The 12,207-nt window shown below is 51.9% G+C and overlaps 1 protein-coding gene across 1 annotated transcript; it reads right to left on the bottom strand.

Annotated features, from left to right (window-relative positions):
* Nucleotides 1–915: 915 nt before the first annotated feature.
* LOC144946930 (beta-galactoside alpha-2,6-sialyltransferase 1-like) lies at nt 916–12,192 on the bottom strand. The gene is made up of 5 exons (XM_078875997.1): nt 10,782–12,192; nt 9,809–9,906; nt 8,208–8,309; nt 6,269–6,443; nt 916–2,046 (listed from the first exon to the last, which is right to left on the bottom strand). The coding sequence occupies exons 1-5, from the start codon at nt 11,806–11,808 to the stop codon at nt 1,781–1,783; spliced, it is 1,668 nt and encodes a 555-aa protein (XP_078732123.1). The 5' UTR covers nt 11,809–12,192; the 3' UTR covers nt 916–1,780.
* Nucleotides 12,193–12,207: the final 15 nt, after the last annotated feature.

Genomic DNA, 12,207 nt, shown 5'->3' with positions numbered 1-12,207 from the left:
TTTCTAATTTCCATTGTGAGAATTGTTCTCCAGGTTGCCGGTGAGTGAGCTGAAAGAATCAGGAGAGGAATGTAGCGTGTTGTTCGACACGCGTACACTGGCGTGACAATTCTTTTGTTTGACTGTGTTGGGTGGTGGAGGGTAAATTAACACAACACAAATTTGGCACAAATCACGATGTCGTTGCCGAACCCGGAAGATCGATCGTGAATCGTAGCACTGGCTGCGGAAAAATCCCAGGTGTTAAGAAGTTGAAAAATAATTCGCGTCATCGAGGGAAGACTCGCGCGCTCGTCTCACTCGCCGAATCTCAGGACTCATTTTCAGGAGAGTCCTGAATCAGGCCATTTTGAGCAACGAATTATTAAAACTATTCTGTTGCTTGTCGAAACTATTTCATTGTTGGAAAATGCAATTAGCGAACTGTCAATCGTCGAAACAATGAAATCGTCGAACTGTCGATCGTTGAAACAATTAAATCGTCGAACTGTCGATCGTCGAAACAATGAAATCGTCGAACTGTCGATCGTCGAAACAATGAAATCGTCGAACTGTCGATCGTCGAAACAATGAAATCGTCGAACTGTCGATCGTCGAAACAATTAAATCGTCGAACTGTCAATCGTCGAAACAATTTCATTGTTGGAAAATGCAATTAGCGAACTGTCAATCGTCGAAACAATTCAATCGTCGAACTGTCGATCGTCGAAACAATGAAATTGTCAAAACAAATTCCGTTTGTTTTCCGTTCATTGTCCTAAAACCCGGACCACCTGGAGAAAACCCCACCTTGCATACGATGGGTTAATGCTCGAAAGGTCTGCACATATGGGTTCGCAACCATCCCCACCCCCCCTCCCCGCTTGGTGTACCACACATCTGGTTTAACCCGAAGCCCCTAGCGGGTTTGGGAGTTTTGTAAAATCTCCGTGTGATCCGCTGACCCTTTCCTCAATCGTGCCGGATCACAGATAAACTAAACTAAACTTTTTATTTTATTTTATACTTTTCTTCTGTTGAAGCCCCACTGAGCTAATACCGTGCCAGCTCTTTTTCCGGAAGCGACCTGGCCACAAATGATAGCTCAACTAAGTGGCTTATCGTCACGTGGCAATTTCGAGCAGCCAAATATTCTAAACGCGACAAATACAGATACGCGAGATCGCAGCTTCCTAGGTTGGAGTCCATTCACTGGTTGTCAAGCTTCTTCATTGTACAGCGTCCGTCCCCACGTCCTCTAATCGTCACTCACCCTCTCTTTAATAAAACGACGTTCGGCGTCGTTGTTGTGGTTTTTCAAATCATAAATAATCGGCAATCGTTGGCCGATTCCGTTCTCCCGGTTGGATTGGACAAAAAAGAACCCGATCGCTCTTGAAAGGACATTGACCGGAAACATAACGGCTTGCTCGCGGTGATGATGACATCGTGGAGTCTTTCAGAATTGCTTTGGTAAAAGTCCCTTGCGGCAATTCCTGGTGCTGTTGGTATGGGTCAACAGCGGCGGCAAGGGTAACAGGTTTACAAGGCGACACCACTATCAATTCCACGTTCCAGTGGCAGGGCCCAGTCCAGCAGCCAGTGGATGAGAATTGCGGACCTCCCGACCACAATCACCTGTTATCGTCATCATCGTCGTCACAACGTTGAGGTTTAGGTGGCCATGATTGTTGCGACGACGCTCTTCCTTGCCGACGCAATCCCAGCGATCGTCATCCCCCATCCGTGACGGCGAACGCAACGACGATGTCGTCGACCGCAACAGTTTGGGCGGCCACGATTATTGGCGAGTCCGCAGGGGGCAGCTCTCCATCGCCCTCCTGAGTCCCGGCAGGGTGGCCCTCCCGGCCCAGAAGAGGTCGTGGTCGGAGGAGGTGCTGAGTCTCTTGACGAGGTTCTTCTCGTAGAGCAGGGGGTGGTAGGCCCCCTCGGTGCACGCCCGGTCCGTGTAGTCCTCGTGGTAGTGGCACAGGTCGGTGCGGCGCCGCGACGGCAGGAACTCGTAAACGCTCACCTCGTCGCACAGCCACATCATCAGCACGACGCCTGCTCGCGCACGCACGCACGCACGCACGTGGCGACACGCGTTAAGGGGGGGGGGGGGGTCACGTACAGACCGAGATGCGGGCACGCACGTTTCACGCTCGGCTAAAAACAAAACAGTTTGTATCTTAGCAGGTAAGGCCCACTGGAGCTACAGTAGCTATTTTTCAGAAGCGACGTGGCCCAACAAATGACAGCGCTCATCGACGTGGCTTATCGCCGTGTGGACATTCACCGCAGCCAAATACTCTAGACCAGGGGTCCTCAAACTTTTTAAACAGGGGGCCAGTTCACTGTCCCTCAGACCGTTGGAGGGCCGGACTATAGTTAAAAAAAACTATGAACAAATTCCTATGCACACTGCATATATCTTGTTTTGAAGTGAAGAAACAAAACAGGAACAAATACAATATTTAAAATGAAGAACAAGTAAAGTTAAATCAACAAACTTGCCAGTATTTCAATGGGAACTATGGGCCTGATTTTGGCTAATGAGATGGTCAATGTCCGGTTCCATTTTGTCACTGCTAGTCGTAACAAGTGATGCAAGTGTGCATCCGTTAGTCTAGATCTGGTTGGAGATTTCAAATGTTTCATTCTGGAAAAAGTCTGTTCACAGACATAAGTGCTGCCAAAGATGGTTGCCATTTTGAGTGCATGGTTCCTGAGATGAGGATATGTCTCAGAGGGGAGAGATGCATAGAAATTATGGAGGCTGCTTCACTTGAATGCGTCTTTCAGAGTCACAATTCTGCAGTTCAGCCAGTTCCATTTGGTAAATTGTATCCACATTTTCAATGTCAATATAAAATGGGTTACGGAAAAGCTGTATGTCCTGTTCATGGAGATGAAGCTCTTTAAATCTAAATTGGAACTCCTTTTGCAATTTTTCCAGTGAATCCACACATGTTTTATTTGGGAATTGCAACCAATGGTTTTTCCGCTAACAGATTTTGACTTGTGGGGAGATGGCAGAAGTTTTACTCCTTAACTTGTTTGATGAGGAGGCCTAATTTTACTTCAAATGCTTTGACATGTGATTGCATATCACAGAGGAGCTTCCCCTTTCCTTGAAGTTGCACATTGAAACTGTTGAGTAGCTCTGTTACATCTGTCAGAAAGGCAAGGTGCCATTTCCATTCTGAATCATTGAGCTCTGGTACTTCTTTGTTTTTTGAAAGCAGAAAAGCTGTAATCTGTGGAAGTAAGTCATAGAAACGTTTCAAAACTCTCCCTCGACTCAGCCAACGGACTTCTGTGTCGTACAGAACATCTTCATAGTCAACATTTAGTTCAGACAGAAATTCCTGAAATTGTCTGTGGTTTAGTGCATGAGCTCTAATGAAGTTAACACAAGATACCACAATTTTCATAACAGAGTTCCACTTCAGTGATTTACTACACAGCGCTTGTTGGTGGATGAGGCAGTGTATGGCTATTGGATGAGAATGGTTATGTTTGTCCATCTCTTGGTTAATGCGAGCAATTACTCCTTTCTTAGACCCCACCATGCTAGGAGCACCATCAGTTGTCACACTGGCTAGTTGAGCCCAGTTCAGCTCCAAACCATTCACAGTTTGGCAAACCTTTTCATAGATATCCTCTCCTGTAGTTGTTCCTTTGATGCTTTGCAGTGCAGCAAGCTCTTCTGTGACTTCGAAATAGTCATTCGTCCCACGAATAAAAATTAGAAGTTGTGCAGAACCACGAACATCATTGCTTTCGTCGAGTGCCAAAGAAAAATAGGAAAGTTTTTTTGTGGAGTTTTGCAAATGCTGATGCAATTTGTCTCCCATTTCTTCAATCCTCCGTGTAATTGTAGGTCCTGAAAGACTCACTGTGCTAAATAAATCGGCCTTCTCTGGACACATCTCTTTGGCAACAGAAAGAAGGCATTCTTTAACAAATTCTCCCTCCACGAATGGTCTGCCAGTGCACGCTATTAGCTTGGCAACTTGAAAACTTGCTCGCAGTGATGAAATATTTAGCTGCATCTGCTTCACAAAAGTATTTTGCTGAGTTGTTAATGTATTTTTCAGTTTTAATATTTTATCTTTTCTCACTTCTCCGACCAAACAATCATATTTATCTTTATGTTGAGTTTCATAGTGTCGACGTAAATTGTATTCTTTGAACACAGACACTATATTCTGGCATATCAGACACACAGCTCTTCCCTTGTACTGCATGAAAAAGTAATCATAAGTCCACTTTTCTTTGAATATCCTACACTCCGAGTCAATTTTTCTCTTTCTTGACATCAGTTTCCTAGGGAGTCAAAATTTCTATTAGTAAAATACCAATATATATACAGCGCTACAAAAACAATATACCAGCAATAACTTTGCCCACACAGAGACATACAGACTGCACTGCCCATCAATGCAGTCTGATTGAGGGAACTCCGCTTTTACCCCAGGCTCACACTGGTGCCGGTGCCATTAAAACGTTAATTACACCTGCAGTTTTGTTCACAGATCGCAGTACATCCCCAGCACACAGGAATATCACTGGGAGTGGAGCCGAGGGGCAAGTGAGGGAGCTAAGGGAGGGTTGAGCCAGTCAAGCGCAGCCAGGGGAGGGCTGGCAGCCTTAGGCCTGGGGGGCAAGTCCAGTCAATTGGCCCATTGAACCATTCACCAGCGCAGCCCAATGAGTGCCCACAGCCGCAGCTCAATCAGTGCCCACCGCCGCAGCTCAATCAGTGCTCACCAGCGCAGCTCGCCACCGCAGCCCAATCAGTGCCCACCACCGCAGCCCAATGAGTGCTCTCCAGCGCAGCCCAATTAGTGCTAACCAGCGCAGCCCAATTAGTGCTCACAAGCGCAGCCCAATTAGTGACCATGGGCCGGATAAATGTCCTCGGCGGGCCGCATGTGGCCCGCGGGCCGTAGTTTGAGGACCCCTGCTCTAGACGCACGTTGATTCTAAATGTGGGCCGGAGGATCCAGAGAAAAATCTACGGCGACCACGGGGAGAACGCACAAACTCCCAATATACAGCGGGCGTCAGGGTCTGGGTTGTGCCCACGATCTCCTGCGTACCAGAGCAGGTCTGTCGACAGACCTGCTCTCCACCTGAGGACGGCTGCTTGCGTTGTGGCCGAAACGTCGTGAGAATTATTTTATTATGTTTAATTTTTATTATTTTATTATTTCCATTCTACGTGACTTTACCGAAATAACCAAGAAGATGAATCCCTGCAGTCACGAAAGCTTTAAATCGAAATTGTGACTTATTGCAAAGTGGTCACTCGCGCTCTGTAGGTGGTGTCGCTTGCACGAGGTGCAGTAGCGCGCTTTGTCCAGCAGATGGGGCACCGCTGTGCTGAGCGCGCGTCAAGTACGAATAAGCCGCTCTCGCCTGACCCAGTGGCCCAGCCACTTCTACGGGAAAAGCCTCAGCTGGCCCTTCCCGAGTATTTTAAGCAGAAAACGATTCATCTACTTTGTTTCTTATTCTTGGTTCTTTCGGTAAAGTCACGTAGAAAGGAAATAATACAATAGTAAAAATATAAAGCAATAAAATTCTCACGACGTTTCGATTGCTTGTGTTGCAGTCGAAACGTCGTGAGAATTGTATTGTTTTATATTTTTATTGTTTTATTATTTCCCTTCTACGCGACTTTACCGAAAGAACCAAGAATATGAATCCCTGCAGTCACGAAAGCTTTAAATCAAAAATATGTTTCTTCATGTTTTTGTTTGTTGCGGTTGCACCCGAATCAAGAGCCGAATGCCTCACAGGGCTATACCTAATAAATGAAACTGAAAAACTGAAATGATTGCTCAACCAGCCGTGTGCCGCTGGTGACGTCATCGGCATCACCGTCACGCTGGGCGTGGCTTGTCAGGGGTTTCCCGCCTTCGGTGAGGCCAGAATAATGGACAGCAAAAACAAACTGAAGTCGAATTTCGATTTAAAACTTTCGTGACTGCAGGGATTCATATTATTGGAGACAAAGGCGGCCGGGCGTGGTGCTGGCCACCCACGCCTCGTGTGCCGTGCCGGCCGCTTGTTGTTGTAACGTTCTGACCCGCCCCCTACTGGAAATCTGTGAAAAAGAGCTTCACAGCTCATCGGATTCCTCCAGTATGAAATCATATTCTGAATTCTGATCGTAGGGTCCTACTCGCTGACGGCGCTTGCTCCAACAAGTCTGTGAAGGCTAAAACGGGGGGGTGGTGGGGGGGCGGGGGGGGGCGGGGATCTTTTGCCTGCGTACCCAGGAAGCCGGAGGACGGCGGGTTGGGCTGGATGCGCTCACTGGCGCTGTCCTGCAGCAGTTCCCAGATGCGCCACAGGTAGGCGGGGTGCAGCACGAATGCCGGCTGCGTTGGGTGGCGTTGGCGGCGGCGCAGGAACGCGGGGAAGAAGTTGTAGTCCGGGTCGTGGAACCACTGCGGGATGGCCGAGATGGAGAGGACTTGTCAATGGCACACGCACGCCCACCTCGTACCGCATGTGTGTGTGGTGGTGTAGCGGTTAGCGCGACGCTGCGCTATGAACCTGGCGAGCCGGGTTCGATTCCCGCTCACGGCCAACACCGGTGACGATTGTTTGAACCGGTCCTGGGCCTCAAATGAGTACCTGGTGCGGTGTGTAAACATCGCCGCTAGGGAGACAAAGGCGGTCGGGCGTGGTGCTGGCCACCCACCCCCTCGTGTGCCGTTCTGGCCTTCATAGGTGCTCGCTAACAGCACTTGCCCCGACAGTCTGTGAAGGCTATACGGGGGATCTTTGTGCCTGTGTGTGGTGGTGTGGTGGTGTAGCGGTTAGCGCGTCGCTGCGCTACGAACCTGGCGACCTGGGTTCGATTCCCGCTCACGGCCAACACCGGTGACGATTATTTGAACCGGTCCTGGGCCTCTCCTAGGTCGACTCAGCCTCAGATGATTACCGTACCATGAATACAGTGACCTCAGTTGGATTCCCGGCAACAGCGACCATCTGTGGCTACGTAATATGAACCGGCCCCGGTCTTAAATGAGTACCTGGGGAGACAAAGGCGGTCGGGCACTTTTCTTGCCACACTACCTACACCTCCTTGTGCACCGTACCGGCCTTCATAGGTCAGCTACTCGCTAACAGCAGCACTTGCCCCAACATTCTATTGAAGGCTATACGGGGGAATCGTATGACTTTGTCATTGTACACCACTTGCCCCAACATTCTATTGAAGGCTATACGGGGGAATCGTATGACTTTGTCATTGTCCAGCACTTGCCCCAACATTCTATTGAAGGCTATACGGGAGAATCGTATGACTTTGTCATTGTCCAGCACTTGCCCCAACATTCTATTGAAGGCTATATGGGGGAATCGTATGACTTTGTCATTGTACACCACTTGCCCCAACATTCTATTGAAGGCTATACGGGGGAATCGTATGACTTTGTCATTGTCCAGCACTTGCCCCAACATTCTATTGAAAGCTATACGGGAGAATCGTATGACTTTGTCATTGTACACCACTTGCCCCAACATTCTATTGAAGGCTATACGGGGGAATCGTATGACTTTGTCATTGTCCAGCACTTGCCCCAACATTCTATTGAAGGCTATACGGGGGAATCTTAGACTTTGTCATTGTACACCACTTGCCCCAACGTTCTATTGAAGGCTATACGGGGGAATCGTATGACTTTGTCATTGTACACCACTTGCCCCAACATTCTATTGAAGGCTATACGGGGGAATCGTATGACTTTGTCATTGTCCAGCACTTGCCCCAACATTCTATTGAAGGCTATACGGGAGAATCGTATGACTTTGTCATTGTCCAGCACTTGCCCCAACGTTCTAGTGAAGGCTATATGGGGGAATCTTATGACTTTGTCATTGTCCAGCACTTGCCACAACGTTCTATTGAAGGCTATACGGGGGAATCGTATGACTTTGTCATTGTACACCACTTGCCCCAACATTCTATTGAAGGCTATACGGGGGAATCGTATGACTTTGTCATTGTCCAGCACTTGCCCCAACATTCTATTGAAGGCTATACGGGGGAATCGTATGACTTTGTCATTGTCCAGCACTTGCCCCAACGTTCTATTGAAGGCTATACGGGGGAATCTTATGACTTTGTCATTGTACACCACTTGCCCCAACAGTCTGTGGGCGGCGTAGTGCCCCCCCCCCGCCCCCCCCCCCCCCCGTACCTGTGTGAGGTTGAGTGAGTAGGGCGCCGGGTCCCACACGAGCAGCGCCACGTCACGGTAGAGAGTGCTCCGGGAGAAGTTGTTCTGAGGCCGCGCCAGGATCTGCGAACGCGAGGGGCAGACCCGGGGGGGTGCGGGAGGTGATTCTTAGACGCCCTCTTGAACCCTTTCACGGCCCGCCGCCGTCTAAACTAAACTACTTCTTAGTTTAACAGGTCACGGCCCCGCTGAGGCTGTGTAGATCTTTTTCAGAAGCGACTTCGCCCTACGAATGATAGCTCAGCAAAAGCGTCTTATCACGTGGAACTTTTTTGCTGCAAAATTCTCTATTAGAACGATTTTACAAACGATATTTTTTATTTTACTTTTTACTAGGTAAGGCGCCCTGAGGCTGTGTAGATATTTTTCAGAAGCGACTTCGCCCTACAAATGATCGCTCAGCAAAAGTGTCTTATCACGTGGAAATCTATAGCGGTAGCCAAACACCGTAAACGCACGTCGATTCTTCAAATGTGGAGGGAGAAACCGGAGGACCCGGAGAAAAATCCACATTCCTATGGCGAGGACACGCAAACTCCAAAGAAACAGCAGGTGTCCGAGTCGGGATCGAACCCACGACCTCCTGTATACCGGGCGAGGTAGCTAACATCTCCTAGCCACGGTGGCGATGTATTCCTGGGACCCAGCAATGCACCTCCAGTGGGGGAAGAACGTTCCAATGTTTTCTCTCGACCCAGAACGCCGAGTTTCCTCCGGACAACTCGTGGCAAAAATGTGGAAAGGAAAAATACCGCGCTCGGACCAGGGTCATGCCCCCCTGTTCAAAAGCCAGCCGATCGACAGACGGGTCCGTGTGTGGTGGGGTAAAGTGTGGGTACTCCCACGTCTATCCAAGATGCCTGACCAGTGTGGAAGAGTAGGCCAAATACCCTCTTAGAGGAGCTCTCTGGAGCCCCCGCCTAGGAGCAGAGGCCCCTTCTGCCAGCAGTGGTGTGAGCAGGCAGCTGCAGGGCCGCGCCTTCATCCGTTACTTGTTCTACTCTGTTACTGGTTCTACTCTGTTACTGGTTCTACTCTGTTACTGGTTCTACTCTGTTACTGGTTCTACTCTGTTACTGGTTCTACTCTGTTACTGGTTCTACTCTGTTACCGGTTCTACTCTGTTACCGGTTCTACTCTGTTACCGGTTCTACTCTGTTACCGGTTCTACTCTGTTACTGGTTCTACTCTGTTACCGGTTCTACTCTGTTACCGGTTCTACTCTGTTACCGGTTCTACTCTGTTACCGGTTCTACTCTGTTACTGGTTCTACTCTGTTACTGGTTCTACTCTGTTACTGGTTCTACTCTGTTACTGGTTCTACTCTGTTACTGGTTCTACTCTGTTACTGGTTCTACTCTGTTACTGGTTCTACTCTGTTACCGGTTCTACTCTGTTACCGGTTCTACTCTGTTACTGGTTCTACTCTGTTACTGGTTCTACTCTGTTACTGGTTCTACTCTGTTACTGGTTCTACTCTGTTACTGGTTCTACTCTGTTACTGGTTCTACTCTGTTACTGGTTCTACTCTGCTTTGTCTTGTGCTACACCGCAGCTCTTGCCTGGGAGTTGACGAGACGGATCGTGGTCTTGGTCCCGACGTCATTCTCGAAGTGTTCGGTCGGCGCAGCGTTGAAGCGGAGCACAGCATCGTGAGCGTCTGTCGGAGGAGGGGCGCGATGGTGAGGGCCTTTAAAGGAACTCGCGACATGAACCCACGACGTCAACACTGACCCACAGTGTCAACACTGACCCACGGCATCAACACTAACCCTCAGTGTCACTGGAGGCTTTAGGTCAGTCACATGGTTGGCTACACGTGACCTACTATAGACCACAATGCACTGTGCATGCGGTTCGCTGCTGCATACCAATGCATGTGTGTATCGTATATCTGACGAGGCCATTGTGAGCCTCCTGTAGACAACAATACCCATCAACAGGGTTGGAGGTCACGACCTGGGAGGTGCTTGTTCAATGTACGTTGAACTTCTTTCGCGCCGTACGAGGCCAACCGTGCTCATCGGAGGTGCGGGGGTAAGGACAACAAACCAAACACCAAAAGCAGTTCGAAAATAAATGGAGTTTTCAATCTCGACGATTTAAAAGTGTACGGGCCATGACACAAAGAAACGAGGTTCATTTTACCAGGTAAGGCCCACCGAGCTTTGTGGCTCTTTTTCAGAAGCGGCCTGGTCACAAATAATAAGCCCAACGTGGACATTTATAGCAGCCAAATACTCTTAACGCGTGTTTCCCAATGTGGTCGGAAAAACCCGAGGACCCGGAGAAAAATCCACTCCAAGTATACAGGCGTCAAAGGTAGGGGATCAAACCCACAACCTCCTGTAGAACAGGTGAGGTAGTTAACATCTCGGCACTCTGACGATCTGGCTGAATCGCTCAACCAACCACCGCTACCATCTCATTGCTTCTCTCAAACCGTTCCAGTTGGTGGCACGTGTGTGGAAGGGATGTGTTTGGGTAAGAAGGAGAGGGGTGGGGGTGGGGGGGTGACACACACACAACCCTCACCGATTTCTCGTCCCAGCCCCGACCCGAGCATGGCTCCTGCCGACGACACGACGGCGCAGCGCTCCAGCGAGCGCCCCCCGGACACGGCGCGCTCCAGCCCGCCCGCGTCCAGCGCCTCTCTCCACGCGCCCATCGCGGAGAAGGGCGCCTCGGAGCCTCCGAGCGTGAGCGTCGACCGCAGCGCCGCCACCCGCTCGGCCACCAGGCACAGGAGGTCGCGCCGGCCGGCCGCCGAGAGCGGCCCCGCGGGAGGAGGCCGCCCGACCGCTCCGGCGTAGCGCACGCCGTGCTTGTTCTGCTCGATGTACTTCTCGCGCGCCCGCTGCAGGCGCGGCGCCAGCTGCCGCGAGCCCGTGCCCTCGTTCCACACGCCCGCGTGGATCGCGCGTGGCCACGCGGCGGGACGCGCCGCGGGCCGCGGCCGCGGCCGTCGTTGGGGCCACCGGGGTTGTTGGTGTCTCGGTCGGGGTTGTTGGGGTCGGGGTTGCTGGGGTTTCTGGGGTCGCGGTCTCGCCCGGCCATTCCCCACGGGACCTCCCGCCGGCGCGACGCCGTCTCGCGACACGACCTTCAGGACGCCGCTCCTGCCGGGCGCCCTCCGGAGCGCCGGCCCGTCGCCTCCGGCCTCCGCGGGCGGCGGCGGCGAGAGCTCGGCCCCCGCCCCGAGCCGCCCGTCTTCCCGATTGGCGAGCAGCAAAGCCCGGGGCGGATTCCCCGCGAAGGATTCCGCCGGACCCGGCCGCGCCGGCCCGCGGAACCCGTCGTCCCGTCGCCTCCCGCCGATTCCACCGTCATCGGCGTCGCTCGGAGGTTTCCGCGAGGGTCGCGGGTGGCGGCGGTCGCCGCCGCCGCTCCCCAGGAGTCGTGTGACGGCGCCCAGCGAGCGCGAGAGGGCGGCGGGAGCGGAGGCGTCGCGGTTGACGTCGCCCAGCAGCAGGCACACGGCGGCGAGCGCCAGCAGCCACGAGAGGAAGCAGGCGGCGAGGAAGAGGCGCCAGCCGGGCACACGCCGGCGCTGGCAGGCCATTTCCCAAAATCCCACCCCGCCTGCCACGGTTGCCTTCCTCCGGCAGCAGGAGAGGCGGTGTTGCTACCGGCAGTAGTAGCACTTGCGCAGTGTGGTTCACACGGGCCCGTGTTGCAAGGAGCTAAATCGGAATATTTTGACGGGAGGAATCCGATGAGCTGTGAAGCTCATTAAAGTGGTGCCCGCCCACCCTCACCCCCCGTCACAGTCCCCCTTCCTTGCGGCCTGGAGCCTGGACCCGTTCCGACCCAGTGCCGGTCTCACTGCGTGCGCACTCGGCGGCGAAGTCGTCCAGCGACTGCGACGGCACTACCGCTCCGCGAACATCGCTGCCGCCCTTGTTGGCACCGCCGCGACTCAACTCCTCCTCCTCCCTCCCGTTGTTCCGCTCACCATCCC

Source organism: Lampetra fluviatilis, chromosome 43 (genome assembly GCF_964198595.1).
Source record: "Lampetra fluviatilis chromosome 43, kcLamFluv1.1, whole genome shotgun sequence".
Taxonomy (NCBI): domain Eukaryota; kingdom Metazoa; phylum Chordata; class Hyperoartia; order Petromyzontiformes; family Petromyzontidae; genus Lampetra; species Lampetra fluviatilis.
Note: the sequence above shows the minus strand (reverse complement) of the source record. Positions and strands in the feature narration are given on the sequence as shown.